Source organism: Bos grunniens, chromosome 18, assembly GCF_055505025.1.
Source record: "Bos grunniens cultivar Pamir isolate PY7600 chromosome 18, Bosgru_T2T1.0, whole genome shotgun sequence".
Lineage (NCBI taxonomy): Eukaryota > Metazoa > Chordata > Mammalia > Artiodactyla > Bovidae > Bos > Bos grunniens.
In genome coordinates this window covers 26,376,865-26,401,915 of record NC_141182.1, presented here as the reverse complement: position 1 = coordinate 26,401,915, position 25,051 = coordinate 26,376,865, and the positions used below count along the sequence as shown (strand labels likewise).

Below are 25,051 nucleotides of genomic sequence, written 5' to 3'. Positions count from 1 at the left end.
GGTGGGAGAGAGGGCCCAGATGGGGCGAGGCAAGGAGGCCCAGGAGCAGCCTAAGGAGATCCAGGTGGGGGAATGTAGGCACGGAGCCCCAGACACAGCAAGCAACGACTTCAGAGTCTCAAATGGTGGAGGGATGGTGGGTGATCACATGGACGCATTCACTCCTCAGTAGACCCAGGGAATTTATACCTCGCAGGTGGCGAAAGATTTTAAAAAGTGCAAAAGGACAGGGGACAGGTACTATCATCCTGTGTAGCTGGACAGGGGGACTCTGTGGGTGTAACTGCCTGGGAAAGAGGCCAAAAGCAAAGGCAGGCAGGACTGCACCAGCTGTCACTGAAACCTGGGAAGGCCACACTGGGAGCACAGAGGCGGATCTGGGGGGCGGTGGGTTGGGGCCACTCATAAGCAGATGTGACTGGTGACCAGGTCCACTGCAGAAAGGGGAGAAACTCAGCTGGGGATTCGCAGTCTCGGAGGAGAACAGAGATGCGGGCCCTTGTGGGCGGGAGGGGTTGGGGGTACAGGCATATTCAGGTCCAGTTGGGATGAGAGAAGACACCAAGGGCAGCAGAAAGAAGGCAGAGCCTGGGGGCTGGTCAGAGGGGTTCTGACAAGGGAAGGGAGGGGCAGCAAGGTGCCAGGCCAGGCTGGGCAGAGAAGGGGTGTGGGGCATCTCCTGCATGTCCTGCCAAGGCGAGGGGTGGGAGAGACGCATAGAATGTGTGAGGCCACGGTGCCCTCATCTCTCCGTACCACCCACAGCTGCACACCCTGTGTCAGCAGGCAGCCCCCCCCGAGCCCTGGTGATGGGTGCAGGGGTCCCTGAGAGCCGCCGTCGTGCTCTCACAAGAAGGCCGGTCTCTGCCTGCATGCCTTGAAGGACAGGCTGTTTGGGGGCAGGAGGACTTTACAGAGAGTTCTGGAAAACTTCTTTCTTCTGAACCACATCACAGTCTATAGCTTCCACCTGGCCCAAGTCTTTACTGAACACCTACTGGGTATCAGGTGCTGTGCTGGGAACTGGGGGAATCAGGGAACAAAACAGACAGGGTCTCTGCCCCAGGAGCCTGCAGGGCAGGGCCTGAGAGTGGCGAGTGCTACGGCCAGGCCTGGAGGGTGTGCAGGGGGGTCAGTATTAGACCCCGTGGTCAGAGAAGGCCTTTCTGAGGAGGGGGCATTTGAGCAGAGCCCAAATAAAATGAAGGGCCTGCTCTGCAAATTCTGCAGCCAGAATATCCCAGGCAGAGGGAACAGCTGGGAAGATGATTAGCTGGGTCAGGGAAGAACAGTGAGCCCATGAGACAGGAGAGGAGTGGGGTCGGGGAAGGTTGGGGGTTGGTGCAGAGCATATGCTGGTCCCAGGGAAGGACTGTGGCTGTAACTCTGAGAGCAATGGCAGCCGCTGGGCAACAATGTGGAAAGTGAGGGTATGTCTTATTTATTTTTTGGTGTATGCAAAAAAGGATAAATTTATCCGAGTCCCTTACCAAAGCCAAGAACAATAGTTAAAAACAGGCCTGGGGAGGGATGGTGGCCAGTAATAGAAATCAAATCTTGTCGGTCTAAGCAAAAAGGGAAATTTATAATTAGGATTCAAGGGTGACTTACCAAGCCCAAGGGCAGGACTCACCAAGGGCTGGAACAAGGGAATGGAGCATATTAGAATGCCAGGAAGGACATGGTGGACTTTAAAAGGTGGACAGAGTAGGGAGACCAGTGGGGCGGCTTCTCCAAGCAGAAGGAAGGGGTGAGGGGGCATCTCTTGGGGTGCCCTGCCAAGGGGAGGGGTGGAAGAGAACATGTGAGGTCAAGGTGCCCTCAGCTCTCTTTGCCACACACAGATAGATGCACATCCATCCTGGCATGGAGCACCCAGAGGAGATGATGGGGGATTGGAACAGGGAGGGAGTAGGATCAGAGTCAAGAGTCTACAGTGTCCAGGAGAGGGTGGAATGTGTGGAGAGAGTAACATGGAAACATACATTACTATGTGTAAAATAGATGAGTGTGCTTAGTCGCTCAGTTGTGTCTGACTCTTTGAGACTCCATGGACTGTAGCCCACCAGACTCCTCTGTCCATGGGGTTCTCCAGGCGAGAATACTGGAGTGGCTTGCCATGGCCTCCTCCAGGGGATCTTCCCAACCCAGGGATCGAACCCAGGTCTCCCGCATTGCGGGCAGATTCTTTACTGTCTGAGCCACCACGGAAGCCCATGTCAAATAGACAGCCAATGGGAATTTGCTGTATGACTCAGCAAACTCAAACCAGGGCTCTTACAACCTAGAGGGGTGGGATGGGGAGGGAGGTGGGTGGAAGGTTCAAGAGGGAGGGGACATATGTATACCTATGGCTGATTCATGTTGATGTTTGGCAGAAACCAACTCAATACTGTAGAGCAATTATCCTTCAATTAAAAATAAATGAATTAAAAAAAAAAGTCTACAGTGTCCAGCTCACCAGTGTTTCCTGACCATTGCTGGGGGCTGCCCTCAGGTAATCAGGCCTTAAAAGTTAACTCAAGGTTCTGTCTTAGAGATGGGGGAGGGGAGGCAGGAGAGTTTCCCAGGTGGCACTGTGTAAAGAATCTGCCTGCCAATGCAGGAGATTCAAGAGATGCAGTTCGATCCCTGGGTCAGGAAGATCTCATGGAGTGGGAAATGGCAACCCACGCCAGTATTCTTGCTTGGGAAATCCCAAGGACAGAAGAACCTGGAGGGCTCCAGTCCATAGAGTTAGACACGACTGAGTGACTGAGCTTGCACCCAGGCATGGGGGGAGGGAGGGAGACTCAAGGGGGAGGGAGGGAGGGAATACATGTATATTTATGGCCCATTCATGTTGTATGGCAGAAACCAACCCAACATTGTAAAGCAAGTATCCTCCAATTAAAAATAAAATTTTAAAAATGTGCCCTTCTCTGGACCAGGACTGCCAACCTCATGTGGCTGGCCCCCTGGGCCCTGCACAGCCACTCTGACCCCACATGCGGTGCTCAGCAGCTCTGGGGCTCACCTTCTGGAGGGAGGCTGTGGGAGGTGGGGGCAGGGCAGAAAGGGGGTGTGCTGAGCACCCGGGGACTGGGTTCCTGGCTTTCCCATCTGTGAAGTGAGGGAGCCTGGCAGCATAACCAGCAGACAGCTGCGGCTATGTTGCCCCAGAATTCCACGAGCAGTGGACCCCCAGGTTTTCCTTGCAAGGAGGGAAAGGGAAGCCATGCTGGAAGTGACCATTACTAGAAAGTGTGGGCAGAATTAATTCTGGAATCTGATGTCTGGGGTCCTGATGAGGGCCCTTTCAGGTAAAATAACAATCTCCAATGCCTTGGGCCCACTGCTCCTTGGGGCTCTGCTGGTAATACCTGCCCACCTATCTCAAAGGCTTGTGAGGAAAAAAGAGAAGCTGCAGACCTGAAAGGGTTGAGTGAGGGGGGAAGCATGGTTCTGCTGCTGGAGGCAGCCCTGGCCAGCGGGGACCCTGTTGGGGTCCAAAGGCTGCTCAGAACCTCACTCCCTGATAACTGTGTGACCCTGGCCAAGTGAGTTAACCTTTCTGTGCCTCAGTTCTCTCATCACTGAAATGAGAATAACTCTTCTAAAGAGCCTCCCTGCCTCAAAGACAGCCAAAGCCCCAGCGAGGCTGGCTGGATGTTAGTTGCGTGGGCGCTCAGCCCGCGCGGAACTCTCTCCCGGCAGGGACAAGGCTTCCCAGGTTGGCCTGAGGATTCCTGGCCCTTGGCTCGCGTCGCGGTTCGGAGGGTCAGCTCCTTGCCATCTGCCAGACTAGAAGGATGGACGGTCAGCTGCTTGCCATCCGTCAGACCAGAGAAAAGGCGCGCAGTTTCCTTCCTAGCCACGAGGTGGCGCCCTCCGCCCCCAGGACCGCGAAGGCGCGACTACTCACCAGCTCCGCTGCGTCCTGGCCCCGGAGCAGTGGTTTCTCCTCGGGGAATCGCAGCTCCTGCAGGCCGGCCATGGTCACGTCGTGCAGCAGGAGCCCTGGGAAGAGAGGGCGAGGACGCGGGGTTAGGGCCTGGTGCGGCGGGGACGTCTCAGCCCGGCGGAGAGGACAGCGCCACCCCGCACTGGGACAGGGGCATCAGGCACCACCCGCCCGCTCCGCTCCATCCCCGGATCGCGGTCCCCAAGAGCAGGCCCAGCTCAGCGCTTCACAGGGGCAGCAAGGCTCAGGGGAGGTCATTACATTATTTGTTTTTAAAACATGTTCCCCCAAGCCCCCGACGAAAGGAAGAAGGGGCGAAAAGGGAAGAAAAGAAGGGAGGAAGGGAAAGAAGAAAAAAGAAAGGAAAAACAAAGCGACACCATATACCATGACCCTTGAAACAATTTCAAGTGAATTCCATTTATTAAGAAGCCGGGGGATACGTGTGGGGAAGCCCCCGGTGGTCAGAAGTGGACAGTGGGGTCTGGAGGACACGGAACTGAGCTGAGCTCAGTGCTTAGGACAAGCCTGGGTGAGGGGGCCTCTGAGAGAGGAGGGGGCTGGCAGTGTGACACTGAAGGAAGGGGTGCCAGTCACGACACACCACCAGCAGGGAGGGGTGAGACTGTGACCCCTCAACCACAGCCACCAGGTGGAGGGGCCCAGGCCTAATGGCTGCAGGTTCTGGGGAGACTCTGGGCCTCTGAACCCCAGGGGAGGAAGGGTCATCTGTGCACATGTGTGTGTCTGGAGGATCCAGTGTTTGGGGGAAGGCAGACAGAAAGGGTTGCCAAGACCCCACAATCCGTCTAGTCTGGCACCACCATTCTTCGCTGGGACTGTAGGATGGCATAAATAAGAATTCACCAAGAGAAACACTAGGCAGGAATATGAGCTGAGAACTCATAAAAGAATTACAATTAGCCAATAAATACAGGGGGGAATATTAAAGCGCACTAGACATCAAAGATATATATATATATATATTTTTTGCTAATGGAATTGGCACACTTTGCAGTGCTGGCAAAGATGCACCAAAACGGGCACTTTTCTTACACTGCTTGTGAGTGTATAAATTGATACGTCTTTCTGAAGGGCAGCTTTACAGAACTGAATTAGAATCATTTAAAAGGTTCTTACTCTTGGACTCAGCAGTCCTCTCCCTGGGAGAAATTTCCTAAGGAAACCATATGCTTTCCTTAGGAAAACTAGCATCTAATGATTTATCTCTAAGAAAGCTCACCCCAGTGCCATTTATAATAGGGGAAAAAAAAAACAAAACTAAACTAAAAGAAGCCAAATGTCCACAAATAGGGAAGACAATAACTTGTAAGATTATTTAATAACGTGAGAAAATGCTTGTGTTGTAATAGATTTTTAAAAAGAAGTTGTAAAACATACAATATTATCAAAATTACGAGAAATATGAATAGTTTCACACACACAAAAAAAGCCTGGAAGGCTTTTTATAAAGTTAACAGGTATTATCCCAGAATGAAGGACAGAAAACTAGCACCTAGAGTCTGAAATCAGGGAGAAAAAAAAACCATTAAGAAAGACTCCCTGAAGATCATTAACAATTCTTTATTCTGGCAAAGCACTCCAGGGCTCCCAAGGCACTTTCCTGTGTTGTTAGATTTCACGCTGATGGGAAATGTGATGAGATAACCAAAGCTCAGAGAAGTTCCAAGCCCAGATGGGGCCAGGCCTGGAAATTCCTCATCCAGCCCCATGCTGGTGCTGTAACACTGTCTGTCCTGGAAGGACGCTCCCTATTCTTCTTCCCAGCCTCCCTCCCTCCCCTCTCTCCTTCCTTCCCAATTCTGTTATCAGTCTATCTTAAAGGTGAAGCCCTCAGACTTTCCTTTCTGCCCTGAAAGGCTGACCATCCCACTAGCTGGTTGGTTAAGAAGGTGCCCCCCATCCTTGCCCACCCCTGCTCCTTTGGCTTCTCCCTGTAGAGGCCCTAGTGACGGGGAGTGGGCACAGTCGTTGCCTGGACCCAAGGACCTCAACTGGAACCCATTTCCTGTGGGCAGTCCTGAGACCAGGTTGCAGCTCCAGACCTCCCCTGGGCTTCCTTCCATCCTGTCAGAAGCAGGAAGCATTGGCCCTCAGAATGCTATCAAGATGGTGCCTTTGATTGCCTGGTGGTCCCCACCTCAGTCTAGTCTGGGGTTGAGATGCGCTGAGGCTGGGCTGGGAACTGCTGGCCACCCAGGCCTGCTGGAAGGTTAATCCAGCTCTGTGCTGCCACCCCTGGCAGAGCCTGGTCCCCAGCATGAAGAGACCAGGCAGGAAGGCCCCTGCCCGCCTAGGCGCCCAGGTCCCCGCACCTTGTGCCACCCTGGAGCTCTCTGTTCCCAGTGGTTTCCAGGGAAACCGGCTAACACAATGCACATGGGCTGTATTTTTAGAGCGGCGTCCTCTCTCCCCTCCCCCACTTTCTCTTCCATTCTTTCTGATGTGTGCACATTCATCCCTCCATCCGGTGGGGAGCTGAAAGAAGGGCCCCCACCCTGGAAGTCTCTTCCCCATTAGGGAGTCTTTAGCCTCCAGCCTCCCTGAATACCCGACTCAATTAAATGCCTTGGCAGGACTGGGATGTCCCCGCCCTCACCCAGGTCTGTTACGAAACCACCCTGGAGACCCAGCCTCCCCAAGGACGGTGCTATTAAAAGGGCTGAGAGTGGGCAGTGCAGGGACAGATGGCCTGTGAGGGAGGGGGTGGTGGGGAAGGGGGCTGCAAAGAGAAACCTCATACTCCAGAGAACCGGGGATGTCTCAGCCCCAGGAAAACAGGGACCGCCCAGGGCCCAGCGGGTGGTGGTGTGGGGCTCCAGAACAGAGGCCACAGCAGGCATTCTTCCCAGGTGGTGGTGGCAGACAAGTTCCTTCCTAAGAGAGTTGTGATTGGGAGGGAAAAAGCAGGGATTCCCTGGTGGCTCAGTGGTAAAGAATCTGCCTGTCAATACAGGAGACGTGGGTTCAATCCCTGATCCAGGAAGATCCCACATGCCACAGAGCTACTAAACCCATGAGCCACAACTATTGAGCCTGTGCTCTAGAGCCAGCGAGCCACAGCTGCTGAAGCCTGAGCTCTCTAGAGCCCGTGCTCCACGGCAAGAGAAGCCATCGCAATGAGAAGCCCAGGCACTGCCACTGGAGAGTAGCCCCCTGCTCGCTGCACTGCCCAGAGCAGCAACAAAGACCCAGCATAGCCAAGAAGTAAATAATTTTTAAAAATTAAAAGAAGGCAGCTAGATAATGTTACAAGAAAATGAGATTCCTATCAAATCAATACATTGTATACCTTAAACTTATTATACAATGTTATATGTCAACTTTGGTATCTCAATAAAGCTGGAAAAAAGCTTTCAGAAAAGAGTGAGGTTCCTATCAAGTCCCACAAGGAAGCCTGAGTCAGGTCTGTACAGAGTCAGGGGGCACAGAGCAGGTGGGGTGGGAGGTGCCCGGGGGGAGGGGGTCTTGGAGCCATAGCGATGGGCCTTTTCACTCTGTCTTTCCCCTCCTCTTAATCCCCAAGTCCCTAAAGGCAACGCAGAGTGTTAGAAACAAATGGGCCTGGGATGAATTCCAGCCCTCAGCTTCTCAGTGGTTAGGTCCGCAGTCCCTGGAATCTCTTCTGTCTCACTCACTGCCTAGCTTTATTTTGAGCAGGCCACTAACAGGATTGCTTATCTGCAAAATGGGAGTGGTAGCCTCCCTTTGCCCACCTCAGAAAGCTTTGAGGTACAACAAAGACAACAGACAGAAATGTGTTTTTGTAATTTATTTTTAGTATTTTTACTATGTACCAGGTGTTCTTTTATTTATTTTTTTAAACTTTTTTTTTTCTGTATTGGGTATAGCCGATTAACAATGTTGTGATAATTGCAGGTGAACAGCAAAGGGACCCAGCCATATATATAGGTGTATCCATTCTCTCCCAAACTCTCCTCCCATCCAGGCTTCCCCATAACATTGCGCAGAGTTCCCTGTGCTATACAGTGGGTCCTAGTTGCTTATCCATTTTAAATGTAGCAGTGTGTACAGGTCCAGCCCAAACTCCCTATCCCTTCCCCACAGTCTTCCCCTCACCCCAGGAACTATAAGTTTATTCTCTAAATCTGTGAGTCTGAGAAACGTGCTTTTAAAATAGATTTCTATACCCATTTGGATGGGACAAAAATCACAGGGTTGATTGGGGTCCTCCTAACTTTCTTCTGCCAACTTGGAGGACTTTCTTTTTCTTTTGTCTCCTGTTTAAGGAAAGTCATACCTGCTGGCAGGGAGGCTCTGCTGATGTTTGCAATAAAAGGACAGGAAAGGGGTGAGGGAGAGAAAGCAAGGGCTCTTTGGCTGGGTGACAGAAAGGGGCCCTAGAGCAGTGAAGGTGGGTGAATTCTTTAAAAGGAATTGCATTTCTTTTCTATTACTTTTGGTTGCTGATTTTGTGCTTCTTTAAATGTGATTCTGTGCTGAGACCTGGGCCATGTGAACGCTCAGACTTAACAGGGTTAAAAATGTAAATGATTACTATGATCGTTCCTGAGGTGTGTAGTTGGTGTGTAATCACTCAGTCATGTCCAACTGTTTGCGACACCATGGACTACTGGAGCCCGCCAGGCTCCTCTGTCCATGGGATTTCCCAGGCAAGAATACTGGAGTGGTTTGCCATTTCCTTCTCCAGGGGATCTCCCCGACTCGGGGATTGAACCCGTATCTCCTACATTAGCTAGGCGAGTTCTTTACCACTGAGCCACCTGGGAAGCCCCGAAACTATTCAATAAATGCTTCAATTAAACTGATCAGTGGCAGTTACGCATCCTATGGAATAAAGCCATTGTTGAGTAGAAGCCCAGCTCAGTCAGTAGTAGGGGCATCTGGAAATACATGCAAGGATTTGAGCTTGTCTCAGCAACCGAGAGGAGAAGGCAATGGCAACCTACTCCAGTACTCTTGCCTGGCAAATCCCACGGACAGAGGAGCCTGGTAGGCTGCAGTCCATGGGGTCGCCAGAAGGCGGATATGACTGAAGCGACGCAGCAGCAGCAACCGGGGGCACCTACAGTGGTTAGGAGTCAGAGGCAAGGAAGGCTGCCTGGGGACACCGCTGCACAGTGAAGCATCGCTCCCCACCCCAAAACACCTTGAGCTGCCCCCCTGAGAAACACAAGAGCTGAAGGAGAAGGAAGGCCAGACACCAACAGGATGAAGTTAGCGTATGCAGGTGAACCAGATCCTGTGGGACAGGGAGAAACCAAACTATAAAAGGGGTAGGACTTTCTTGTTTTTTCAATCATTGGAGGGAGGGGGTCTCTGGCAGGTCATGGTCAGGGTCTTGGTCCAAGGCACCCTGTGGTTGATGCACTCCTGAAAGTCCTAGTTATGACGTCCCGTTATGAGAAGAGCCTCGAGCAAATGGAACAAGGAGCAGAGCCAGTCTGACCTGGGCAGCTCCACCCTGGGGAAGGGTCTGTGCCACAGATTGAGAAGGAGGTCGCTTAGGGCAGGATCAGACTCACGTTCAAGCCTGGGCACCCGATGCCCTTCCATCTACCCACACCACACCAGCACTGTGGTTTGAAAAGAAGTCCCAGAACTCAGGGACCCAGAACTCAGGAACTTTGCTTCCAGCTGCATTGTGTAGAGGGTTGAGAGCTGTCCGAGTAGCTGGCCCCTCATATCACTCTCACTGTCTGGATGCAGACCTCAGAGGGCTGGGACAGCGCTGGTGGCGGGCCTGGGATGGAGACAGACCTTCCCTCAGCATCCCCATCTCACAGGTGAGGCAAGAACAGGCGCATGGAGGGTGTGACTGGTGCAAGTCCCCTGTGGCGCATCCAGGGAGGAACCCCAGAGCCCGTGCTCTTAAACCCAACTCTAGGGAATCCCCTGGTGGTGCAGTGGCTCAGGACTCAGTGCTCTCACTGCCAGGGCCCCAGGTTCAATTCCTGGTCAGGGCACTTAGATCCCGCAGGCTGCATTGTGGCCGACTGCCCACCCCCACACCCCATAAAAAAAACAAACCCTACTCTACACAGATTCTGTTTCCCTGGGGTAGATGGCTTAACAGGAGGCTGCAGGGAACATGATCTTGTGTTCTGGCCCAGCCTCCATCTCCTCTCCCATTACAGCCCCCTGCTTTATGCCACATTTGACCTAGACTACGTCTCCTGCTTCTTCCTTGATTTGGGCCCGTGAATTCCTATCTCTCCACAACCACCGCCACCCTGCCAACACACACACACACACACACACACACACACACACACACACACTCCCACTGTGCTGAAGGCAGCCATATTTGGATGCCGACACTCAGCTAAAGACCCCAGCTGACTCAGTCGGCCCATTATTCCTGCAGGAAGCACGTGCTTCTGTGCATGCTCTTCCCTCTGCCTGAAATGCCTTTCCCCATCACATGCCCACAACAATGACAACAGCAATAATAATGAAAATAAATTGTTAATATTTTCTGACACGATGTGTGTTTGTTGAATGACATGAAATGAATGAATGAATGATTCTTTGCTCAGACTCTAACATATTAAATGATTGGTAACATTCAGTGTCAATGAGGTTGTGGGGAAAATGCAAATCTCTCTCAATAATTCCGTTTCTAGGTATTTATCCTGAAGAAAAACACGAAGAGGCTCTGCACAGGGGTGCACTCTGCAGCGCTCTTTGGAATAGGAAAAAAAGTGAAAAGAATCATCACAAGGAAAATAAATGTCAGGAGAATGGTTAAACAAACCCTGGCACATCTATACCCCTGAGCATCACACAGCTATTTAAAAAATGAGGCAGGTCCACTCAAACAGATAAGGAAGGCATTCTAAAATACGCAGGTAAGAGAAAAGGGCATGGCACAGAATAATAAGTATAAATAAATAAGCCCATTTATGTGAAAAATACATGCATGGAACAGGTACTTTTATTTGCAAATTAAAAAAGAAAAAATGTCCTCGAATGAATCAAGGTAACTATAACAATGCTCATTTCAGAGGAAGAATATGTATTTGGAAGAGTCTAAAAGGAGACTTTTATTCTACAGAGCTGCTGCTGCTGCTGCTAAGTCGCTTCAGTCATGTCCGACTCTGTGCGACCCCGTAGACGGCAGCCCGCCAGGCTCAGCCATCCCTGGGATTCTCTAGGCAAGAACACCTGAGTGGGTTGCCATTTCCTTCTCCAATGCATGAAAGTGAAAGGTGAAAGTGAAGTGGCTCAGTCGTGTCTGACTCTTAGCGACCCCATGGACTGCATGGACTGCAGTCTACCAGGCTCCTCCGTCCATGGGATTTTCCAAGCAAGAGTACTGGAGCGGGGTGCCATTGCCTTCTCCGATTCTACAGAGCAGATCTTATCAAATCTAAGATACCATCAATTAGAGCTGACACTAACATTTTATGAATCAATAGAAAAGAAGGAAAAAAAAACCCCATTATTGATGAAATTAATACTGCCCCCTACATTTTATTTTGAAATAATTTCAGATTTACAGAAAAATCACAGAAAAAAAAGCACAGAAACTTCCTACATACTCCTCATTCGGCTTCCTCTAGAATGTCACCGTGCTACAGAACCTTAAACAATTAGAGAAACCAGGAAGGAAAATACTGATATAATCCGGTGATACAATCTGCACCGGTCACTGAATTTCACGTTTTCCAGCAGCCTCCGCGTCCAGGATGCCACACTGCCCTTAGTCGCCGCACGGTCCCTCCATTCAGGGACAGTTCCTCAGTCTGTCTTTTATGATGCTGACACCCGAGAAACACTGAGTAGTTAAAATCTGTAGACTGTCCCTCAGTCTGGGTTTGTCTCTCTCTTTTTTTTTTATGATTAGACCGAGGTTTTGTATTTTTCGCAAGAAGACAGCAGAAGAGATGTGCCCTTGTCACTGCGTCATTTCATGGGGTACAAGATGTCAGTCTGTCTCATTACTGGGGAACCTTAAGCTTGATCCCCTGACTCAGGTTCTGCCGGGTTTCTCCAGTGTAAAGTTACTGTTTTTCCCTTTGTAACTAACATGTATCTTGTGGGAAGATCCTTTGAGATTATGCAGACATCTTGTTTCTCATCATACTTTCTGCCCACTAATTTTAACAACTATGGATGAGGCTTGCCTACAGTTATTACAGTGGTATTTGCTTGATGATCGTTTTCTATTTCCATCATCCCTTCTACATTTATTAATCGGATTTCTCCTGGAAGACACAGAGTTGTCTTTTCTTCTCCATTCACTGATTTATTCAATTACTTATTTTATTCTATGGGTTATAATCCATTTCCATTATTATTTTATTGTTCTGATTGCGCCAGATTTGGCCATTGGGAGTTAAGTTGGCTCTTGGGTCCTTTCACCATTCGCTGTCTTTTTTATTTTTTAGTAGCTTCTAATTTACTCCAAACTCATCTTTTATTTTTTCTGCCTCACACACACACTTTTCTCTATCTATGTATGTATCTGTATATCTATTAAAAATCTGGAATTTATACTGACATCTCTAATTCCAATTCAACACCAGTTTATTCTAACTTCCCTCCTTTCATTATTTGTAATTGTTTTTCTTCCACAGTGAGAAACCTGGCTATAATTACCCGCAATATTTTTATTTGTTCATTCCTACTATACACACAAAGTAACTGCAGAACTGTCACTAACATAATGAGTTCCTATCATTCAGAACTTTTGGTAATTAATTTTTTTAAATATTTTATTCTTATAGACTTAGACCCACATCTATTACTCTTATAAGTTCTTTTTTAAAAAAACTGAAGTATAACAATGGGATATTACTCAGCTATTAAAAAGAATGCATTTGAATCAGTGCTAATGAGGTGAACGAAACTGGAGCCTATTATACGGAGTGAGTCAGAAAGGAAAACACCAATACATTATATTAACACATATATGTGGAATTTAGAAAGATGGTAATGATGACCCTATATGTGAGACTGCAAAAGAGACATAGATATAAAGAACAGATTTTTGGACTCGTGGGAGAAGACGAGGGTAGGATGATCTGAGAAAATAGCATTGAAACATGTATATTACCATATGTGAAATAGATCATCAGTCCAAGTTTGATGCATGAAACAGGGCACTCAAAGCTGGTGCACTGGGATGACCCTGAGGGATGGGATGGGGAGCAAGGTCGGAGGGGGATTCAGGATAGGGGACACATATACAACCATGGTTAATTCATGTCAATGTATGGCAAAACCACTACAATATTATAAAGTAATGAACCTTCAATTAAAATAAACAAATTTTTAAAAAAAATAAAAAAAATTGAAGTATAGTTGCTGTACAATGCTTGTAAATTCTTAAAAAGAAATAGAAGTGAAAAAAAAAATAGAAGTGAAATAAACTGCATCAGTTCTTCCTAAAACTTTTTCACATTCAGGATCCAATGTTTCTGAATTGCTCTCTCTCTTTTTTTGGCTGCCTGGGTCTTTGTTGCTGCAAGAGGGCTTTCTCTAAGGGGGCTACTCTCTAGCTGCAGTGCGAGGGTGTCTCATTTCAGTGGCTTCTCTTGTTGCGGAGCACAGACTCCAGAGCTTGCTGGCTTCAGTAGCTCTGCTGGGCTTAGCTGCTCCACGGCATGTGGAATCTTCCCTGACGAGGGATTGAACCTGCATCCTCTGCATTGGTAGGTGGATTCTTAACCACTAGACCACCAGGGAAGTCCCACTCTGTCTTGAGGTTGTGGCTGGCTATGCTTTTCCATGGAGTCCCAGCTCCTCTGATATCAGGAATGTCGCTGGTACAGCATTTCCCAAGAGGGCTCCACTACCACCTCCAGGATTTCTCACCAGATTACACCTTCTGGTGTACCATGATGCCCACCTCACCAAGAGAGGATATATGTCAGAGATGTTATGAAAAAAAGGTGCATCTGAGAGTTGCCATAACATAGCTCTTTTATAAAATTTTCTTCCATTGAGGCACAGCACCTATGTGTGAACTCTGTTTCTGTACACAACACGGTTCCAGACATTAAACAAACCTCTAACCTTCAGACCAAGCTGCAGACAGAATGGGAATCCCAATAATATATTCCATGTAAGCAGCTTGTGTATGGAGCCAGGAAAAAGTCCACTGCGACAGAGACTGTTAATTGTCCCCCAGTATCTGTTCTCCCCTTGATACTCTTAATACTAGATCCCCAAATTTTAGATGAGTAGGTAGACAAGGGAATAAAGCCTATTTATGACAACAATCAGCCAGTTAGATGTAAGTGGAACCATGTGACTTTGGGATAGTGGTCTTAAAGGGAGGAGACATGCCATTCTTCAGCCCTTCCTTCTTTTTGCTGACTGGAATACAGATGTGATGGTGGGAACTTGAACAGCCATTTTGGACCCTGAGGCTGGATACTAAAGGTGGTAGAGTACCACTATAGATAGCGTCTAAGTTCCTGAGAGTCATGAAGCCATGGTTCTGGATGGCCTAGCTCTAGACTCTGCTTATAAAAGAGGGAAATATCCTTTATCTTCTTTTATCCATATTTTAATTGAGCTATATTTGATTTACAATGTTGTGTTAGTTTCAGGCATTGAGCAATGATTCAGTTATATATATATATATTTTATATATTACACATATATTTCAGATTCTTTTCTGTTACAGGTTATTACAAGATATTGAATATGGTTCCCTGTGCTATGCAGTAGGTCCTTGTTTATCTATTTTAGAGTAGTGTGTATCTGTTAATCCCAAATTCCTAATTTATCCCTCCTCCCTCTTTCACCTTTGGTAGCCATAAATTTGTTTTCTATGTCTGCGAGTGTGTTTCTGTTCTGCTGTTTAATCTATTATTATTATCCTTGGCTTTCTGTCACATACCATCGAAGCTAATTTAAACTTGGGACATTTTTCTTGGAATCCCAGCCTAACATGCTAAAGGAACCCAAAGAAAAGGAACAGGCTGGGCCTGCCTGAGGGGACACAGGGAAATTCTGCAGACCCCTCTTTGCAGCGGGCAGCATTCTCACTTCAGAGAGTAAGCCAGCCCCTTCCAGACCACCCCTCACAGGCTCACAGAAGCTGCGTCAACACTGGTAACCATGACCCACATTCAAAAGTTAAAATGCTCTCAGTCTGGCACTTGGGGCCGCAAATTCTCAAGTTTCTTGAACACAGGTGCCTCGATTCACTCCTGTATCTTTGCCTAATTTGGCAAACGTCCGGAAACAAAGATACTGGATGTTTGTGCAAGATTCAAAGCGGGTAACACAAGGCAACAAGTCTCCCCCAGCTCGCAGGTCTGCAGTGTGGTCTGCAGGAAAGAGAGAGCCTGAAGGAGCAGTTTTCTGACTGGGTATTTCTCTCCCAGAAAGCCCCCGTCCCCTCTGAATTGCCTCTTGTATTCCTATTTTGAGGAACAACACACACCTGGCAGGAAATCACCCACCCCAAGCCGCTCCCAGGGTCTCCCCGCCTCACATACAATGTCTGCAGAAGGGGGCCGCGTGTCAGTGCCACTCAACCCAGGCCATTTCTTCTCATAGCAGTACCTGGTTGGGGAAATGTCACCCCCGCCCCACTCTCAGCCCGCATGGCACCAGAATGATCACACTCTCAGGGCAGCCGAGTGGCTCAGGTCTACATCCTTCATTTATTCACTCATTCATTCAATCGCCAAATACTGACCTACTATGTGCCGGGTACTGTTTCAGGCACCGGAGATAAAAGACCGATGATTACAGACAAGAAGTCCTACATCTGTGGAACTTTCAGGAGAATTCCAATCAACAAATCCAAGTAAATACCCGGTGTGCCAGACATGCTGGGCGCACCAGGAAGCAACATCACAGTAGGGGGAGGAGCGTGGGGCTGTGATCTGAAACAGAGTGTAAGAGTGAGCCTCCCCGAGGAGGTGATGAGAGCAAAGGCGTGGAGGAGGTGAGGGAGGGGGCTGTGTGGATGCCTAGGAGAGTGCTCAGGGCAGAGGAACAGCAAGTGCTAAGGCCGTGAGGCAGGTGTTTGCCTGGTGGCTTCGGGTGGATTCTTCGAGGAAGGCAGCCAGCATGGCTGGAGCAGAGTGAGTCGAGGGGAGCGGGGAGGGAGGGGTAAGGACAAAGAGTGAAGAGTGGAGGAGGCATCAGATCACATTTCATCTAGAAGTTTTGTTAGAAAAACTCTGGCTTTTCCTGAGGTACCTTAGAGGTTTTGGTTTTTAAAAAATTATTTATTTGGCTGCACTGGGTCTTACTTGTGGCAAGTGGGGTCTTTGTTGCAGTATGTGGGATCTTTTTTTTTTTAAGTTGCAGCATGCAGAATCTTCAGTTGCAGCATGTGGGAGCTTTTAGTTGCAGCACATGGGATCTAGTTCCCTGACCAGGGATTGAACCCAGGCCCCCTGCATTGGGAGTGCAGAGTCTTACCCACTGGACCACCAGGGAAGTCTCTGCCTTGGAGGGTTTTGAGCAGCAGGGTGATGTGATAGGATTTCCACGTTAAAGTCTCCCTTCTCCTGCTATGTGTGGAGCAGACCTAGGGCATAAGGGTGGGAGCAGGGAGACCAGTCGCTGCAGTAATCCAGGAAAGAGATGCTGAAGGCCTGGGTGGAGGTGGTGGCTGGGTATGTTCTGAGGGTAGAGCTGGCGGGAGCTGCAGGTGGATCAGATATGGGGAATGAGAGACAGAGAAGAGTCCAAGGTGATCTGGGTTTGTCCTGAGCCACTGGAGGGAAAGAGCTGCTGTTTATGGGCCCAGAAGGCCTTGGGAAAAAGAGGGTGGGGTTGGGGGAAAAGCTCAGGCAGTTGGCTTAGACCCGAGCCAGGGGATGCTGCCAATGGGGTTCTAGAGTCTGCACTTCGGGGGAGAGGTGTGGACTGGACCCATCACCACAGAGACGGGGTCTGAACCCGGAGCTGTCACCTGATGGGCAAGGAGCAGGTGTGTGCTTGGGTGGGACAGGCCAGGATTCTCACTTGCCCAGGACTGGAGCATCACCAGGCACACAGGGCCTATGCTGCTTTCCCCACCCCTGCCCCAACATGAACTGAAAAAACATCTCAGTCCTCAAAGGTATTGGATGTGGGGCTAAAGACGTATGGTCATTTTGGTTGGAGTGTACACGTGTGGTTTGGTGTTTAAAGCACCTGAGGACTGGGACTTCCCTGGTGTCCCACTGGCTAAGGCACTGCACTCCCAATGCAGGGGGCCCAGGCTTGATCCCCGGTCAGGGAACTAGGTTCCACATGCTGCAACTAAGAGTTCACATGCCAGAAGTAAAGATCCCACATACTGCAAACAAGAGCTGTGTGCGCGTGTGCTCAGTCGCTCAGTTGTGTCTGACTCTTCAACTCCATGGACTGTAACCCACCAGGCTCCTTGGTCCATGGGATTTCCCAGGCAAGAATGCCAGAATGGATTGCCATTTCCTCCTCCAGGGGGATCTTCCTGACCCAGGGATCGAACCTGTGTCTCCTCCGTCTTAACCTGCTGAGCCATCAGGAAAGCCCTTGTAGGAATTAGGATCATAATATATCTGGGGGCCAAAATTCAGCCTAGCACGTGTGTACACACACACCCCCCAGCTGTGTGTTATCCACTTTGCCTACAATGACTTCCTCCTCCCTATACTTATGGAAAGGCAAGTTCAATATCTACCGTGAATGACACTTCCTCCCTAGAGTTTTCCAAGAACATACCCTCTTCACAAAAGCAGACTTCAGACCGCTTTTAGAATCCCCCCAGGAATTCTGGTTTCATCAGACCCCCAGAGCTTCGCACGTTCCCCTATGCATTTGTTAATTTTTCATTTTTTAAAATAGAACTTGAATGTCATGCAATACACATTCACTGAGAAAAGTCAGAAGAGCAAAAAGAAAAAATCACATATGATCCTAGTAACCAGAGGAAACCACTGTTAACATTTTTACTTATCTCTTTTCACTTCCAGTGCTAATCTGTACATTTAAAAACAAAAAACACTGTTCTGAAACATCTTTTGGACTCTGGAGCCAGATCTCCTGGTTGAAATTTCAGCCAGTTACTTGCCATCTGTGTGACCTTAAGCAAGTTATTTAACTTCTCTGGGCTTTGGTTTCCTCATCTGTCTAAAAGGAGGAAATAACAGCGCATATTTCATAGGGTGGTTATGATGATGAGTTAACATATAGAAAGTGCTTTGGACTGTGCCTGGCACACGACAAATGCCATAGAAGTGTGAGCTGTCATCACGTTATTATATGTATATCAGGAGACATCTGTTCAGGTGGGTAAGTGACTTTCGGTAGCCTAATTCGCAGCTGCCTGAGGTTGCCTGGTGTGAGTGTGCTCCTGTTTATTTAGCCTCCCCTACTGTTAGGCGGTTGTCTCCAGTTGTTTTCCTTTCCTTTCTATAAGCAACTACGGGATAACATCCTTGAACAAACACCTCTGAACACATCTTTATTTGTTCCTAAAAATTCAACTGCTGAGTCACAGACCATACATATTTTTGAGCTTTTGATACATCACTGCCATCTTGCCCTTCATAAAGCTGCACCGGTGGAACAGCTTGCCCATCTCCCCACACCCCGTGTAAGGACCCGCTCCCCTCCCCGCTGGTCCAGCAACCCACGTGTCCCTTCACACCTGACTCCAGCACCTGAGTGAAGCAGTGAAGTTTACTAAAATGGATGGGCTAGCAATGAGGATTCAGGGTCTTGGGGGGGTGGTAAATCTATGCCTCAGTTTCCCCCACATATAAATATATGGGTCAGAGTTATACCTGCCCACAATCTAACACTATTTAAATACACATTCCACGCGTTAAAATGATACCAAAATTCCAGACTGAACTGGCCAAAGTTTGGCTTTCTAATCACACATCAAGCATATTTTGAAAGTTTTCAGCATCTAATACTGACGCTCCCAAGGGACCATTTTTCAGAGCCTTAAATCTGCCATTTTAGAGCTCTGACTCCGAACCCTCCTAGAGACAGACTGCTGGAGAACAAATGCACAAAAACCATCACCTTCCTGCTAGCAAACAGACAAATGTCCCACTTTTCCCATCTCACTAAAGAATAAAAAAAGGCACCAAGAGTCTGTCCTCTGAAGCCGCAGAGAGCTTGTGCGTGGGCAGGACAGAGTCCTGGGTCCTTCTTACCATGCTAACAAGGGAGGGCCTTTGTTCCCATTTTATTGATAAAGAGACGGAGGCTTGGAGAAATTAAGAATATGCTCAGGAGCTGAGAGCAGAGAGGAGACTCTGAAATTCACACCCTCTGATTCTTGAATCCCTGCTCTCCCTGTGCGGGAGCACCCTGGAAGGGCGTCTGGAAACTAGGTGCTGGCCGCCTAAGCATTGTTCGTGGGTGAAGAACCACCTCCTCTTCTTGCTGAAACAAAAAGACAGGCTCGGGCTGCCCATAACAATTCATGGGCATCCTTCCAGCCCCATAAGTAAGGGGGACTAGCTTTCCCTACCTTGTGTCAGAGCTGTGGACGTCAGACCAGCAGGACCCAACCCTAGAAAATCATGTCTCCCCTTCCCAAGTGACGGAGAACCTAAGGCTGAAGCAGAGTCCCCCAGATGCACATCTCAGGAGGCCTGGATTGTGTGGAGAGCCCAGAGGAAGAAAGGAGCTGGAAATTCCCTGAAGAAGGGATCCGGTGACTGGAGCACAGAGAGAAGGGGAGGAGACCTCAGGACACAGCTTAGGGACAACAGCCCCACCTCTCCCACTCGCTGCCCACCTGCCAGATGCTGCTCTTGACGTTTTACACACAGTCTCACCACTGTGTGGGCGGTGCCACGACGAGCCCATTTCACAGATGAGGAAAGTGAAGGGTAGAGCAGCTGTGAGACTGGCCCGGAAGAGCTAGGCAGTTAGAAACGCATAGGATGGCTCAGGGCTCAGGACTCAGGTTTGAAACAAAGCACCACCTCTTCTCAGCTGTATGATGTGAGGCAGAGACTGGCCTCACTGGTAAAATGATCACAATAATAAAATGGGAGAATGTGAAAACTATAAACAGCTCAATAAACATGAGTTGAACAGAGGTTCAGTGAAATAATTTCCTAATGCTGATGTGCGGGCAGGGAGTTGGAGACCTCTATGAAATTATCCTGGAGATGCTGCTGAGCCTGGCTCAGTCAACAATTATTGAGCGCTTGCTGTATGCCACTACGAGAAACCAGCCACAACCTGTGACCTGCTCATCGGCCAATGGAGCAGATAGGTCAAATTTTCACAGATGCATGGAACAGGGATAAAGTGGGTGAAAGCAGATCCAGACTTTCTAGTGGCCAATCAGCCAGGGCAGGTGGATTCTCCATCACAGGGACAGCTAAGACCAAGGAACCCGAGGGGAGATGAAGCCCACGAGGTGCCCACCAGGGGCCAGGCCCCAGCCAGGAGTGTCTCCTGTGCCATTTCAGCAAGCTTCACCCCAGCTTATAGAGGCAGGGGTCAACAGTTTCACCTCTAAGATGAGAAAACTGGAGTCAGAGAGGTTAAGCCACCTGTCTGAGGTCATGCAGCTGGCCTGCAGAGGGGCTGGGATATGAACCCAGATTGGTGGGACCAGGAAGAGGATGGGAGGGAGTTGGAGAAAGAGGGAAAGCTGGAAAAACCACTGGAGCTGGGGCATGTCCTGTATCCCAGGGCCTGGTGAGAGAAAATGGCAGTGGGACCCAGGACTGAAGACTGACCAAGGGAGCCCTGTTCCAGCCTGGCCAGGGCACAGAGTCTGTGAGAACTGGGCAAGTCTGTCTAATGAGGGAGGAGGGGCCCTGACCCATATAGCCAGAGGATGAGGGTACACTGTATTGGGACCCCAAAGCCTGGAGCCCCGCCAGAGCCCCCACACATGTCTCCCACCAATATTCCTCCTCCAGGCCCTTCTGGGGCTAAAGGAGAAGGATCCAGGAGTTCTGTCCTGCGTGGGGAGCTCTAAAAACCCACCCAGGGGTGGTGAAAACTTTCCCTCCAGGGGATTAACAAGTCCAGCCACCTGTGCTTCCCTTTGAAGTCAGGAGGACTGGCCTGCCTCAGGTGAGTTCTACAAAGAAAATTGGCAGGGAACTGGCCGGGGGGAGCCGTTGGCTAACTGGGCTCAGAGCTTGCTCTTCTGAGCGCTTGGTTAGTGTTCCCAATGCTCCAGGAACAGCGCCCATCTCCTCTTCTCTACGAGCCTGGCCTGAGCCAAGGAGGACTCACTGTTACTTGAACCCATACCTACAACACCAAACTTTACCTATCCCCTCCCCCGCACTCCATCCCACACACTCCAGCCCTCCAGCCTCTGCTTGGTTCAAGCCTCTCTCATATCCCAAGCCCTCTGCATGTGCTGGTCCCTCCATTCTTCAGCCTGTAGCACTACCTCCCTCTCCATTAATAGAAAATCTGTCTTTTAGGGTGCAGTTCAAATGCTGCCACATGCTCAAATCTCTCCTCTCCCCTAATCTCCCACCTCAGGCTCCAACCTGCTTCCTGAGTGTGTCCCCACACCAAACCCCCTTTCCTGTCCTGTCCTCTGTTCTGCGCTCTGTTCCCATGCACCCGGTGGCAAGGTCCTCCAGGCGAGGGACTGAACCTCCCAGGTACCAGAGGATATTTTCTGGAACCCATGTGTCTTTGCAACACACACTGACTGAGCACCCCAGAGCCGGGCACCTGGGGGCATCTGGACCTCCCTGCTGTTCCCAGCCCCCATCCTCCTGTCTACGTCTCTGCACCTCTCCCCTGGGGAGACCACAGGAGCCACCAATAGGGTTAGCCCTTCCTGTCTGGGAGACTGTCTGCACCCTTCAGACCCCTTGCCCCGTCCCCTTCCTCCTCTCCAGAGCAGACCCAGTGTCCTCTTTTGATTCCAGCCACTGTACCCGGGATGTGGTTTCCAGCAGAGTGGCTGGCACTTCTTCAGAGGGGCCCAAGGCTGAAGTTTCCTGGTCATCAGCTTCCAATCTGGCTCCCCACTCTCCTGATCACTGGCCTCTACTCCCAGCGAGTAACTTCTCGCAGGGAGGGCTGCTCAGATTGTCACAGGGAGCCGGAAATCCGAGCCCCCTCCCTCGCCAGCCCCCAAGTCTATTGGAGCCCAGGGAGCTCCTTTCTTGGGGGGAACGGAGCGATACTGATAGAAGGGCAGGGGCTCCAAGCTCCCTTTCTTCTTCTGAAGACCTGACTAGAGCTTGACTCCAGCGGGCCGCTCCCCCGACCACATCCCGGCAGCAAGCGCTCTACCCACCCCGACGCCGGGCCGCGGAGACTCAGAGAGCAAAGCCGGGCAGGGCACCGCCCCAAGTCCTCTCCCGGGGCCCGGCTCCGCACAGGAACCCGCAGCGCACAAGGTAGGAATTAGCTGGTGTCCGCACCCTCTCCTCCTGCGCCAACCCGAGACACCCCAAAGCCCTGGCCGCCGCCACCGCGCCGGGCTCCTGCTCCAACTCGGAAAGTAGCGGGCGGCGAGGCCGCGCCGAGGGGCGGCGGCCGGGAAGGGCCGGCGGTACCTGTCAGCAGCTCGATCTTGTGTCCCAGCACCTTCATCTCGGCGTCCGGCGCTGCCCGGCTCGCGGCTGCGGCGTCGGGGGAGTACGCTCGGCGGAGCCAGGGACAGGAGCGCGGGAGGCGAGGAGGGAAGCGGCAGGAGAGCGAGGAGCGGAGCAGGAGGAGCCGCCGGGAGCCGGGAGCGCTCTCGCCGCCCCCTATGCCGCGCTCCCCCCCCTCCAAATAGGTTTAAAAAAATCCACCAATTGCACGACCGCGCACCCCTAAAAGGCGCCCGCCGCCACCTGGTCCGGGTGAACTCCGGGAGGCGGAGAGAGAGCGCGGGGTGGGCGCGGGTGACACTCCGCGAGGCGGCGGGAGGGGGCCCCTCTGCCCGCCGCGCTTACAAAAAGGCCCTGCCGCCCCCGATGTTGCGATCTGGGAGGCGCGGGGGGGCGCGGTGCGGCGGGGCCCTGGCCTTGGCGGAGACGGGGGTGGTCCCCGTGTCGGGCCGGAAAGGCGAAGAGGAAGAGCCCTGGCGGGGTGGAGTGGGGTGGGGAGGAGATGCCGCCCTCCTAGGCGAAGTGTGGCCCGGCGACAAGGCGGCCGGCTCGCGGGTCGGGGTCGCGCGCGGGGGCTGCACCGAGGCAGGGGGGCCAGCCGCGGCTGCAGTGGCCGGGGGGTGGCGGGAGATGGGCCTCGGGGCGCTGCCGACTCACCTAGAGAGACGCGAGCAAGACAGACGCGCAGGCGGGGAGCCAGGCCTCCTCGCCGCCGCCGCCAACGCGCGGGTGCAGGTGCGGGCAACCCGGGGCCCCTCCGCAGAGCCACCGCTGCTGGGGGCGGGGGCCGGGCGGGGGCCGGGCCGGGGGCGGTGCGCCGCGGGGGGCGTGCCCACGAGGGCGCGGGGAGGGTGGGCGCTAGTCCCGGTGCTGCGCCGGGCCTGGGGGCTGGACCCGGGAGGCGGTTCCTGGGCGCGTGGCTTCCGCCTCCCGCGGCGAGCTAGACGCCGGGACACCCGAACCCAGCGCAGAGCCCGGCTTGATCGGCCTGTTCCTCACCTCCTGCAGGCGCCCGGAGGAAGGGTCCCCGCTGCTCCGAGTGCGCCGGGCGCGGTGGGAGGCCCCGCCCGCCCCGCCCGTCCCCTGGTCGCCGCGCCGCGTCGAGCTCCCGAGGGAGGGAGCGGTCTCTGCCCCAGTCTTTGTTTAGATTCCCCGGGAGCCGGAGGAGACAGCACCCCGCTCCCCCGCCCCGTCGCTGGCTGGGAACCGCCGGGGGACGTCCTGGGGTGTCTGGAAGAGCCAGGTGCTCAGCGGGGCTTTGGGTCGTCGTCGCCTGTTTGCAGAGCCTGAGGGTTTCCTTGGGGAAACTCATGCGGGAGTAACTCCAGGCACAGGTGTTTGGGGCCCTCAGGTTCCCCCTCCCTACCCCCAGAGCTTCCTCCCCACCCCCCTAACAGAATGTGTCCAAGTCCCTACTCTCCGCCATTCACCCTCCATCATTTGAGCCAGTAGGAACCTGGGGACCCCTTTGGTCCTCACGCTCCCTCTGGTCAGGCCCAGGGACCTTGCTCTCACCTGTTACCCCAAGAGAGGGAGCGCCAGCGTCCCCGGATGGAGTCCTACTGTAGGGAGAATGGGAGTGGGATGACCTGAGAAACTTTACTTGGGGGAGGCAGTTCAAGTGGAGGGCTCCTGGAGACCAGGGTTCTACCCGGGTTCTGCCACTGACTTTGGGCAGGGCTCTGCCCCTCCTGATTCCAGCCTTTCTGGGGCACAGTGACTGTGTGGGACCAGGTCATTAGGGCAGTCTGGGATGTTTCAGGCTGAGAGGTCAATGGGATTCTTCAATTGGATCTTTATCTGGACTAGTTTGTAGTCCTAGCTTTCCCTCAACTCCAGCCTTCCGAGGAAGCTACTATGATCTTGAGTTAACCCACTCTCCAATGTTTAGGAAGCTGGTAAGACTGGGTGGCCCTAGATGGGGTGCATATTCCTGCTTGGGGTGCAGTATATAGACTGCAAGCTTGGGTTCTCCTTACAACTCTGGGGCTCACCTTGGGGAAATCCTTGCCTCTCAGTTTCCTCCTTTGCAGAGGGGATGCTGAGGGGAGGTGGTGACAGAGTAAACCTCTACATCCAAAACACCCAGGAAGCCGGTTCTATAGATCCAAGTCTGGAGCTGGTCCTTAAGAGCACAGGCTGGTTCTACAGTTTCCTGGTTGTGTGACTTATCCTCTCCGAGGCTTCATGTCATACTCTATGAAACTGGGATGATGCTGACCTCAGAGGGTGCCTAAGAATTCACTGATGGCATAGAATGCTTTAGTATAGTGCCAGACTCACAGTTGAAATGCTCAGTAAATAGTCCCTATGATTACTGATGATAAAACTGTAATTATTGTATTAGAGATTCTTTCAGGCTTTTCTGAATTCTACCCTTTCCAATAATTTCAGAGCTAGTCACTGAACAAAACTGATTGCTGATGGTCTAGTAACATAATTCACAAGGCCTAGCCTGTTTTAAATTCCCTGGCAAATTCCCGAGGGAAACAGGCCCCAGGAGGATGTAAAAGACTGATAACAGATTTGACACTGTGACTCAACTGTCTCTGTGCAGAATGCTGTCTGCCAGGGACTTGAAGTAATGTGGACAACCCACCTGGCT

General features: G+C 51.3%; 1 protein-coding gene and 1 non-coding gene across 7 annotated transcripts in view; both read right to left on the bottom strand.

Annotated features, from left to right (window-relative positions):
* The window catches only part of NDRG4 (NDRG family member 4), a 42,994-nt gene extending 19,459 nt beyond the window's left edge, over positions 1-23,535 (bottom strand). For 2 of the 6 annotated variants that reach the window (XM_086350947.1, XM_086350944.1), the window contains exons 1-2: positions 23,104-23,235; positions 3,905-3,999 (exon numbers count right to left, since the gene is read on the bottom strand). In XM_086350947.1, coding sequence (XP_086207073.1) covers positions 3,905-3,976 — 72 coding nt within the window. In that variant the 5' untranslated portion in view covers positions 3,977-3,999; positions 23,104-23,235. Of the gene's footprint in view, positions 1-3,904; positions 4,000-22,407; positions 23,013-23,103; positions 23,236-23,445 lie in introns of those variants that run through there. The other 4 variants (XM_086350941.1, XM_086350940.1, XM_086350943.1 and 1 more) reach the window with 4 other exon arrangements.
* Positions 16,288-16,360, bottom strand: TRNAG-CCC (transfer RNA glycine (anticodon CCC)). The gene has a single exon. It is a non-coding gene; the product is annotated as a tRNA-Gly (tRNA).
* Positions 23,536-25,051: the final 1,516 nt, after the last annotated feature.